At 32.6% G+C, this 12030-nt stretch overlaps 1 protein-coding gene across 1 annotated transcript; it reads right to left on the bottom strand.

Moving 5' to 3' along the window:
- Positions 1-1245: 1245 nt before the first annotated feature.
- On the bottom strand, positions 1246-3527 carry LOC110602917 (anthocyanidin reductase ((2S)-flavan-3-ol-forming)). The gene is made up of 6 exons (XM_021740518.2): positions 3261-3527; positions 2684-2850; positions 2300-2500; positions 2050-2209; positions 1595-1808; positions 1246-1493 (listed from the first exon to the last, which is right to left on the bottom strand). The coding sequence occupies exons 1-6, from the start codon at positions 3415-3417 to the stop codon at positions 1352-1354; spliced, it is 1041 nt and encodes a 346-aa protein (XP_021596210.1). The 5' UTR covers positions 3418-3527; the 3' UTR covers positions 1246-1351.
- Positions 3528-12030: the final 8503 nt, after the last annotated feature.

Raw genomic sequence — 12030 nt, 5'->3', positions numbered from 1 at the left:
ACTTGCTTTTTTGTAAAATATTTTCCGTCACAAACGCCAAAAAAATATTTAAAATATTTTTATAAAAAATATTTTTCATGAAATAAATAAAATTTAAAATGCTAAATAAAATTAAATCAACCAAATACATTATAGTTTGCACTTTACAACCATGATAATGATTATATTATTCAAATTTTTAATGATAATTCATAGATACTTAACTAAAAATATTTTTCTAATTAAATAAAAAAATGGACCATTTTAGAGAAAATGACTCACTCTCTGGAAAGAGAAAATTATTTTCTAAATATTAAATTCTTTTTAAAATCTCAATATAAATTTGTGAATGATTTTTAGTTTTTAAATTAAAATTAAATAATAGAAAATAAATTATTTTAATGTAAAATTTTTTTATAGAATATATTTTCTAAAAAATATTTTTTTTATAAAAAATAATTTTAAATAAAAATTATTTTCTGCAGATAAATGTAGCTTAATATTCAAAATATTGAGTTAACAAAAAAACATAAAAATATATAAAACTGAAAGAACATTAAAAAGAGAGCATGAAAGTTTAAACTAATAAGTGTATCTAAATAAATTTGAAAGATCTCAAGTTTTATTCTTTCGATCTCTAATTTTTATTTTAAAAAAATAATTAATATATTATTATTTTAATTTAATTAGATTGAAAGAATTCTTAAAATTGTGTTCCGTAATATAGTAGAATTTGCATTTAAATAACAAATCAATTTAATCAATCAAATTACGAGTTTTTTGAAAAAACTAATTAAGAGTATTAAATTTGGTGGAAGCTTATTGTATTTTAAAAAAAAAATTAGTAGCTAAAATAAAGGTGGAAAACAATCATAAAAGCCCAACAAAATATACATAATAAAGTCCAAAAATAAATGAGGAAGGGAGACAGCAGGCAGATCAAGCCCAACAATTCCCTTATAATTTCAGTTTCAAAAGGAGAATATGGAAGATTTTTGTGCATGCTCGGTTATAGAAGATGGTAATAATAAAAATTATTTTGAAAATGATTAGCGTTTTTTTTTAAACTGAAAATTGAAAATTGGAGATAGAAGAGTAGAATATAAAATCTCTTAGATTTATTCAGATGCACCTACCATCTGTGAGTGCAAAATCACAATAGCTTTTAAACAATTTAAAACTTATAAACTATTAAAATTTTTAATGATTGTGTTTAGTTAAAATATTATTTCTGAATTAATTAGAGATTCAGATAATTACTACTATCCCAAATTGCCTAAAGGCATTATTAGTTTATTGCAGCCAAGCAAGATCATTCATACAAAGCTACTCTGCTACTGAGAATTAATACATCAACACAAACACAAACACTTCAATTCAGCAGTCCTTTAGCCTTGAGATACTCCACAGTTTGATCATAAATCTCTTCAATCCCATACTTGAAACTGAACCCCTCACTGATTAACTTCTCTGATGAGATTATCAACTTGGCCTTGGAAGGAAAATCTCCAAACCTGTAAATTTCAATTAACAAGAATTTGAGAAACATTCAGATTTGTGTTACTACAGAAGATTTGAGTGTTTGGAGTTCTCAAGGTAAAATTTGTTAACTTACTCAGTTGGGATTTCATACTGAGGATATCTGTTCTTGAGGAATTTGGCAAGCTCAGGAACACTGGTATTCACACAGGAACATAAATATCTACCAGAGGATGATTCTTTCTCAGCTAAAAATATATGGGCACGACAGACATCCTCCACATGTGTTATTGAGATCGAACCCGACAAAATTTGCATGCCTTTCAACCCATTTATCAGGAACTCGTCTCCTGCAAATCGTTCATACCATAGTTAACTGTCCAAAAATGGCAACCCTACTGGTAAATGTTTCTTCGGATTTGTTAGAGGTTGTCCTAAAGGCCAACTTTACCCTTAAATTTTACGGTCAGAGTAAAAAATATTAATTTTTTTTTTTCAAATTTATCTTTTAAATTATCATTCTTGATGTGTAATCTATGCCTTTTTTTATAAAAATATAGATTAAATAATAAATTTTCCATTAATAAGCACCTGTGATGAGTGAAGTGGCAAGGTTTACACTGCTGGGAACATCTGAGGTCAGAGAAGGACCAGCCATGAGAGTAGGGACAACAGAAATGAGATCAATGTTATTTTCTTCAGAAAACTTCCAAGCTGCCTTCTCAGCTAAAGTTTTGGAAAGAGGGTATCCCTGCATATTAAACACAGGCCTGAACTTGATATTTTGTGCTCAAGAAATTATTAATGGAGATTAAAAATGTCTAAGTATATTGTTAATTACCCAAGTGGGTGGCTTCTCAGAAGACAAGAACTCAGTATCCGACCAGTTTTTCTCATCCATGACCAAACCTGTCCCTTGAAGCTTATTTATTGTCACAGTTGCAGCAGAGGATGTCAGGATGACCCTCCTGACTGTTTTCACTTTTGCACAAGCTTTTAATACATTTTGAACTCCTTGAATTGCTGGCTTGATCATGTCATTCTATATATCCTCAATCCACAAACAGAAAATTATAAGAAAAAAATTTAATATCTAAGTGAAGTTAATTAGCAGTAAGAAATTCTGCATTAAACTAATGAACCATTGAATTTCGAGTTTCATGAAATTTTTAAAATTGTGAGGTTTCAGGTAATATCTGCTCTTAAATAATAAGATTTTTTTTACCTCTGGATCTTGAGAAGCAAAATTCACAGGAGTTGCAACATGGAAGACAAGGTCACAACCAGTAATTGGAGCATTGAAACTTTCTTCATTGGTCAAATCAGCTCTAAATATTTTTAGGTCCCCCAAATCTTTGAGTGCTTGGAGGTGAGAGGTCTTTTTCTGGTTATCTAAATATAATAAAAATACATTAACATGATTTACTGTGGATAATAATATATTACAAAATATAATAGATAGAAATGAGCATTGATAGAAAAATCATTTTGATTTTATTTTTTATTTTTATTTTGAAGTAGTGTTTTTTTAACAAATTAAATTTTTTACTTTTTTTAAAAAATATAAATATTAATTTTAATTTAATTCAATAATGAAAAGCGATTAAAAAAAGATAATAAAACCTTAAAAATAAAGAAATATATTATTGTTAAATTTTAAAAATAAAAAATTAATGTGTCAATTTTAACCTAATAAAAAAATAATAATAAATATTAAAAATTAAAGAATAGAGAATAAAAAAAATGGAAAAGATAAGATAAGAAAAGAAAAGATGGTACACAAGGATAATGAATAAACCGACCTGGGTCCCTGACTGTAGTATTCACAGCGTAGCCCTTCTCAAGCAACAGCTTCACCAGCAAAGAAGCCACAAAGCCACTGCCACCGATCACGCAAGCTGTCTTTTTCTGGCTCAATTGGGTAGCCATTGTTGAGACTTGAGGGTTTCTGGGATTCATGGGGTTTTTTTGCAATTTTCCTTAAGGAGCTTTTGTGATGGATGGGCTTTTTTGCAATTTCCGATCACAAGAAAATTATACTTTCTTTTGTGGTTTTTTGTCTATATAACGGTTTGCCTTTATATGGATGTTTCCACTGTTCATCTAATTCATTCCAGGAAGAAGGTAAGCACGTGACCCTTGCACGTGCACCCACCAATAATTCAAACCACTGTCTTTGCTTAAAATTTGTCTCACTTACTTTAAACTAAGGATTTTCTTAAAAAAAATTTTTATTATTATTCTGGAAGGAGGCAGATCGGCACGAGTCAAGAAGGGTAGATTTGATATAAAAAAAGAAAAAAACAAACAAACAAACAGATAATAATAATAAAAAATATGAATATATGATAAGATATGCACGCGGTTCGGTGATCAAACATCAAATATGTTTCTCTTTGGATTGTAATTTTAATATTTTTTAAATATATTAAATATTATTTAATTATTTCAAATTTTATAAATTAACATAAATGCTAAATTAATTTTTAACTGATATTTATAGAATGATAATTGTTTTCTAACGGTAACATAAACAAAATTGTCAAAAAATAAACCTTTGAATTAAAGGAAGACTTTTTTCTATTTTAGTAAATCGAATTTATAGTCAAACATTTTTGTAATCGTATCTTCTGATAATCTGAAATTCAGAAAATGGAGTTTTATAAGAATTTTCTCGACTTAGAAAAAAAATTTTCTCTATAGGAGGACAATTCTCCTTTTATCTGTTTTCTTTTATCCGCTAGTGACGTATAACAAATTGTCTGTCATTGGACCACCTGTCCCTGCCATGTTGATACGGACGTACGAGAATATCAGGTCCCTGTCCCATGCGTAACGGCCTCTGATTCTCCCGGACGTGCATGCAGATGGACCCATAAGACAGATGGGTTGATCCCCTTCCTGATTCCGAGTTGGGCCTGAAGATAGGATTAAAGCTGAGCTCAAATAGGCTCTGTTTAATGGGCCGTATGGACTGAGTCGGCCTGATTGAGGAAGCTAACTGTAACCCGGTCTTAAAGCTGAGCGAACCGGACCTGATTCATGCGGGAGACTTGAAGGCCTCCAAATAATGGGCTGGTAGCATGGGCCTGACCCCAGACCGGAATGAAGAAATCCAGCGGCCATTATCATTTTTAAATTTTAATTTATATCATAAAATTTTTTTTGAATTTAATTTTTATAACAATAAAGTTTATCTTATTTTTTCCAACTAATTTACCAGACTTAACATTTCTAATGTGTCAAAAAAATAATTTACAATGAATTTTATTTAATTTAAATATGTAACTTTTGAAAAGTGATGTCTTTATGAAGTAATTTAATTAGGTTGCGATAAGAAAATTAGGTCTTCCTCAACTTAGAAAGAAAAATCATTGACTTTCCGAAAAATCAAAAAGATATGTTAACCAAACATAAATAATTTTCATGAAAATTTTAAGTTTTCTAACTGAGTTATCATCAACCAAATAAGATATAAGGTTTCTCCTATATATATTATTTCTCTCTTAAATGCAACACTCTTATTTTTTCTCAAAAAATTTTCTCATTCTTTTTTGAATCACTGGTCTCTTCTGTTTGATTAGTAAAAAATGCAATGTTTTAGATACATTTAAATTATCGATCTGTTTTTTGAATTCACTTTTTTTGATATTTTTCTTTTTTTTTTATCAAATTTAATAAATTTAATTTTTTTTAAAAAAAAATTGAGAGTTGAAGATTAAATAGATTTATGAGAGCAAGAGAAGTCTCGAAACATGAAGAATTACCAAAAAGGCTTTCTTTAACGCATAATAAATAAGGGTACACTTTCAAGTATATAGCTTTTGAATATTGATGTACGATGAATCATTTGGACTTTGATGCCTTTAATAATTTTATAATTCATGTGTTTTTTCAATTTGTTAAGATTCGGTTTCTATTGTATAGGGTTTGATATAAATAGATTTTTTATATATCGCATTTGTGTCGAGTATTTGTCTTTTTTGGTTAAAAGTTATTAATTAATTCAATATAATGGAATATTATTTAGGTAAGATACTGTAGTCTACATCAGTATTAAGTTACATCAGAGTAGCATTATGAGAGAAATGCAGTACTATGATGATAAAGTATGGATTATAAAAAAATTAATAATGGATTCTATATCATTAGTTAGAATTGACAGGATGTCTCTCTAAAGTTATTTTTAAAAGGAACATTCGAAAAAGGTTTTAAAACTTTAAAAAATAATAATGATATTATTGCAATATAAGGAAAAACATGTTTTGGGTATGTTTATTGATGTTTGAATATATGTACATATGTTTGGGTCCTTTAAAGTAAGGTTTTTATTTTTCCCTTAAACGAAGGTTGTAAATGGATAACTTATATTAATGGTTGTTGGCCGAAAGAACTTTTTATAGATGTTGGCATAGACTCAAATGATTACATTTTTCATTTTGATTATAATACTGTAAAGTAAGAATGTATCAATACATAGGAGGCATAAAAATAATTATATTTAGTTTGCAAACTCATAAAATTATATTCTATAAGTTTTATTATTTGCAAATAATTTTAACTAATTATATTTTTTGTTTGTTTTTTTTTTTTTTTGTTTCTTTCGCTTGATTTGGGATGTCATAGAGGCGGATAAATGTTGTTAGTGAAATATTTTCTAATGTAGAGCATATATTTGCGTAGACCATATCAATACTAATTTTAGAATACTCTTTTATATAAATGAGATAAAAAAAAAAAGACTTGTTGTGAAACATGTTAGACAACACAAAGAGTTAAACTTAATTATTGGTTAGATAAGTTTGAAATTAATAGTCCTCAAGTTAGAGAGTGGTTAAGAGAAAGGCCATGTTTGAATTAGAGTAGGGCTTCTTTCAAGTCTGTGTAGGAAGTGTGGAGATAAAAGGAAGAAAAAATAGAGACACAATTAAAAATTGCACTCACTAGAAAATATTAATTTAATTGAGAATTGAAATTTTTATAACAATAAAAAATATTACTCAAATATAAATATTCTCACAACACTCACTTCTACTCCACTCTTATTTTTCTCTCACACTTGATACTTGCTTTGTACTCAAAAACTTGATTTGCTCTCGACTAAAACTCTCAACTCTCAACTGATGCATGATTCATCCCATTTCAAGCTTATTAATAAGCAAGAAGTGTGGCCATTTTAAGGTTCATATATGAACCTTATGATGAAGCTTATGTGAGCTTCATTTACTCCTCCGTCATCTTTGTTGACTTTTATTTTTTTTTAATCATCATTACATACATTGTATTTGTAATAGTGATGATTTTAACACTCCCCTTTATCACTAATTACATTTCTTTATAGTTGATCTTGAGATCATACCGAGTAACTTCTGAAACTCTTCCATTTTTAAACTCGGTAAACCTTTAGTGAAAATGTCAGCCAATTGATCTTCTATCTTTACTTTCATTACCTTGATCTTATTTTTTAGTACTTTCTCTCTAAATCCCAATTTCAGTTATGGAAGTCTATTAATTATGTGAGCTGATGTTCTCATGCATTCTACAAAAAATGACATAGAATATTTTTAGCATGTAGTATGCTTTGGCAAACCTCTATAAGGTGTTTGTTTTTCCTTTCAGCAATGCCATTCTACTGTGGTGTGCCTGGATAAGTGAGTTATCTTCGAATCTTGCATTAATGAAGATAAGCAAAGAACTCATCGAGGATGTATTCACCCTCATTGTCTGTACATAAGCATTGGATGTTCTTCCTTACTTCACTTTCTACCATCATCTTAAATTCTTTAAACTTTGCCAGAGTTTCATTTTTTTTTTTCATGAAATAAACTCAGACATATCTAGAATAATCATTAATAAACATAACCATATAATGCATACTATTTAATGATGATTGTTTTACTTTTTCAAATACATTTGAGTGAATCAACTCCAATAGTTCTTTGGCTTTAAAAGTTGAATCTTCGTATGGTAGCTGATGCGCCTTCCCATATTGACATTCGACATACACAGTGTCTATATGAACATCTAGACTTGGTAATCCTTTGAGTGAAGACTTGTTCATCATTAACTTCAGCTTATGGTAGTTAACATGTCCAAGTCGTGCATGCCACAAGTCCAGTATCTCACAGCTTCTTGTTTTGTCAACAATAGACTCCTTAGCAAGCATCACGTACATTGAGTCTACTTTTACTCCTTCCATTGATGGTACATCTATAATTTGAACGTGTTGACATACCTTGACATCTTTTGGGTCAAAAACAATAAAGTTGCTAGAATTTATCAATTGTGAGACTAACAAAAGATTTTTCTTCATCCCGGATACTCTGTAGGCATGTTCTAGCTGCACTTGCTTTTGATTATGACAAAAGTCAATTGTCATATTATCAATATGGGTAATTGGTATTTTTGCATTATTTACAGTTGTTACAACTTGCCTACCTTTGTATTTTAAAACATCGTGGAGCTTGTCTTTATCTCGTATCATATGACTCGAATACCCAAAATCAAAAATTCTGCCTTTCTCATGGTTTACTATATGAGAATTAAAAGCACTAGAAGCTTACTCTTCTTCTTCCATTACTGCCATGAGGCTGGGTACTTCAATCACCTCTGAATTGGGATATTCTTCCTGCATTACTTCTGCACTTGCAAAAAATTACTCGAGGTCCCATTCTAGTTCATTTTGATGACTACTGCCAACTGGTGCTGCCTTTCTCCCAAAGCTAGTTGTTGTTGCATTACTTTCAACATGCTTTTTTTTTTTTACCAACAATCTATGGCATAATGTCTTTTTCTGCCACAATTGAAATATTCACTAGTTCATAATGTCCTTTTCTGCCACAGTTAAAACATTCACCAGTTTTTCATCTAAAATTTTTAGATCGTTGATTGTTTGGAAATTGCCTTTGTTGAGCTCCCCTTGATTGAAAATTTCTATGTGTTTGCTTCCCTGTCTGATGTTGGTTCCTCCTTCTGTTAGTGAAGAGCACTACCTCTTTTGTACTCGATGAGACTCCAGTCATTTATTTTGCTAAAGTTTCTTGAATTATTAACAGATTCTCCAACTCCTCAATTGAAGGTTGTGTTAGCTAACCTTGAATTACAGCAATGAATCCTCTATATTGAGGTCGTAATCCATGGATAATGACTTGCCTCTTTCTATCATTGCTGATTATGGATACCTCATCCAACTCTATAATTTCTTTACAAACAGTTTTTACTTTTGTAAAGTATTGACTAATTGTCATATCACGTTGTGTGATAGACATTAGTTCACCTTTTAGCAACTGCAGTCTCACATCATTCTTCTTTACGAATCAAGAAGCAAGCAAGTCCCAAGCTTCTTTCGATGTGGTAGCTTGTAATACCCGGCTAGACTCCGGTATAGGAATTCCTACCGTCCGGTGGAATCTCGGATGTCGGAAACCTCTAGAAGGGTAAAACCATGTTTTCATAAAATGTTTTAATGTATTTTATGGTTTTAAACAAGAAAGGAAATGAGTTTTGTATGAAAATAACCTTGGAGGAAGACCCAGGTTCGGCCGCCGAACCTCAAGTTCGGCTGCCGAACATGCATGCATTTTGGGAGTGCTTTAGGCTCCCGAAGGCATGAGCGAGGGAAGTCCAGGTTCGGCCGCCGAACCTTATGTTCGGCCGCCAAACCTTATATTCGGCCGCCGAACATGGCATGCATGCGGAGGCACATTAGGCCCCCGAAAGTGGCCTGGCCAGCCACCTATAAAAGGGTCTCCATGTCCGAACGGGTGAGCTTTTCTCTCCGTTTTCGGCCAAAGTGAGTTCTCCGCCGTCCCTCATCGATTTTGAGCTTCTTCCTTCGAATCTTCATGATTTTCTTATGAGTTTTCACTTAGTTTGAAGATATTTGAGCAAGTTTTGAAGCTTGGAGACCAAAGAGTTGATTTCTCCCCATCTCCAAGCTAGGATCGTCTTTCATCTCGATCTTCAAGAGGTAAGCTTAGATCCGACCTTCCTTGTATGTTTTAAACGAGTTTTATGAAGTTTTTCGGGGTAGAAATGCATGTTTAGGTTTTATTTGAGTTTATGGGTTTAAATTGTATTTATGAGCAATGTGGGTTGTTATGTGTGTTTGATGTGTTTTGGTTGGGGTTTAAGTTAGTTTGAGACCCCTATATGCTTGTTGGCTTGAGTTTGCTTGTTGTAGAATAGGTAAATGCATGTGTGAATGGATTGGGAGATTTTTATGCATGAAAGAGGCTGAGTTCTGCCCTTGGGAAAAACTCAGGTTCGGCAGCCGAAGGCTCTTTCGGCCGCCGAACCTGCCTGTGGAGGCCAGCCTTTGGCTGCCGAACCCTGCCCCTGAAAGTGGACTTTCGGCTCTAGAGGGGAGATTCGGCCACCGAAGGTGCCGCCGAACATGCATGAGTTTCGTCTCTGGAGGGGACCTTTGGCCGCCGAAAGTGCCGCCGAAGGTGCATGACTTTCGGCTCTGGAGGGCCTTTCGGCCGCCGAACCTGCCGCCGAAAGTGCCCTGTTCAGCCCTCCTTTGCATGATTTTTATGATTGTTTTAAGGTGTTTTAGGGGGGTTTTGGGGAGTATTTTAGAGTCATGTTCATGTATGTTAGGTCCCTCATTTAAGTCCACCTGTGTAGGTTCGAACCCGAGGAACCGAGGCCCCCAGCAGTGAGTCAGCTGCTTTAGAGTCTTGTCAGAGCTAGCCAAAGGTGAGTAGAATGACTCTTTATGTTTTTAAGCAAATAATGAAGGTTTTAGCATGATTCATGCATCATAATTGCCATGTTATATAATAGGTTGTTTGCATTAGAATTCACGAATATGTTGCATTGTATATGATTATGTTGGTGCGGATGGATATTGGATGATCCATAGCCCTCGATCTATGATGTGATGATAGGATATGTACGGTACGGAATGAAAGACCAGTGGAACCCATTCTACGTTCGCTGGCACTATGTAAGAGAAAGACTAAGACCCATTCTACGTTCTGGCACTTTGGAATGTTATGTTTAAGTGAAAGACCAGGACCCATTCTACGTTCTGGCACGATTGGATATGTAGAGGGCTATTGGTGACAAGTCTATCCTTGATATGATATGTTTGTGTTGTGATGCATTTCATGATAGCATGAACTTTTAATGTAATGTTTTATTATTCTGCTCACTGGGCTCTAGTAGCTCACCCCATTTTCCTAATCCCCCAGGTTTGCAGGTACGGGATAGGCCAGGAGGTCAAGAAGAGTAAAGTTATGTTATGTAATAGTTAGATGTGGACATGATGAAATGTAAAGTATTTAATAGTTATGTAATGTAATAGTGTTGTTGAGGATAGAATTGTGCTTGACCCCAGTATGTTGTTAATCCCCTTGAATACATGATTTTAATGATATTTTGTGTAGACCAAACTTAATGCATGTTATGTTACCCCATTGGAGCATTGTTGAGGACTCCAGAGTGGGGTTAATAATTATGTTTATGTTTAGTGCATGCACAGGTTGAGTTTGGTGAATGAATGAAAAGAAAAGTTCAAAATTTTTATGTATGTGTTGATCATGTATGGGATTAAACAGGTATACAGGAAGTATGTTTGACTTGCTACGGGTCCCGGCGGCCTTAAGCCGATCTGGATCCTAGCGCCGGTAGCGGTCCGGTTTCCGGATCGTTACATAGCTTCTCTGATGTGTTCCATCATTTCATATTCTATTGTCATCTTTATAGCAAGCATGGCCTTTCCTACTTTAATTTTCTATCTCTTTAAAAGATTAGAATCATTTTGTGGTGGTGTTCTGGTCTCTGTCCCGGCAATGATCTCCCAGAGATCTTAACCTTACAAGTATGACTTCATACAGGTCTTCCATATATTGTAATTATTGTTGTTGAACTTTTTGATGCTCTCAACATTATTTGCTTCTGCCATCTTCTCTTGGTTTTAGCAACATCGCAATTTATTAAGAAAGTGTGGTTCCAAATCAATAGACTTCACAATTTCAACATATGCATAAGCAAATAGTGTGGTTCCAAACCAACAAACTTCACAGTTCCAAACTATGTATAAGCAAACTCTTTACCACCACTCGAATAAAGTGATAGACCAAAAAAATTTTTGTTGATATGGAAGATCAATCTAAGTTGCAACCACAAAGCATACTTAGAAAATTTTTTACTCTAATACTTAATTTTGCCAAAACCTGTTTTGATACCACTTGTGGAAAATGTGGAGATGGATGGAAGAAAAAATAGAAATACAATTAAAAATTACACTCACTAGAAAATATTAATTTTATTAAAAATTAAAATTTTTACAACAAAAGAAACTATCACTCAAATATAAATATTCTCATCATACTCATTTTTACTCCACTCTTATTTTTCTCTCACACTTTGAGACTTGCTTTGCTCTCAAAAACTTGATCTACGCTCAACTGATGCATGATTTATCCCATTTCAAGTCTATCTATAGGCAAGAAGTATGCCCATTTCAAGATTCATACATGAACCTTACGATGACGCTTACGTGAGCTTCATTTACTCCTCTGCTATCTTGTTGACTTTTGTTTTCCTTTTTTTTTTTAAATC

The sequence above is a fragment of the Manihot esculenta genome, chromosome 16 (assembly GCF_001659605.2).
Source record: "Manihot esculenta cultivar AM560-2 chromosome 16, M.esculenta_v8, whole genome shotgun sequence".
Lineage (NCBI taxonomy): Eukaryota > Viridiplantae > Streptophyta > Magnoliopsida > Malpighiales > Euphorbiaceae > Manihot > Manihot esculenta.
The sequence above is the reverse complement of the archived record's forward strand: the minus strand, read 5'-3'. Positions and strand labels throughout refer to the sequence as shown.

Coding starts and splice junctions, on each gene's coding strand:
- LOC110602917 (XM_021740518.2), bottom strand. CDS start 3,417: ATGAATCCCAGAAACCCTCAAGTCTCAACAATGGCTACCCAATTGAGC. Junction 2,851..3,260: donor TACTACAGTCAGGGACCCAG/GTCGGTTTATTC, acceptor TATTATATTTAG/ATAACCAGAAAAAGACCTCT. Junction 1,494..1,594: donor CAGTATGAAATCCCAACTGA/GTAAGTTAACAA, acceptor TGAAATTTACAG/GTTTGGAGATTTTCCTTCCA.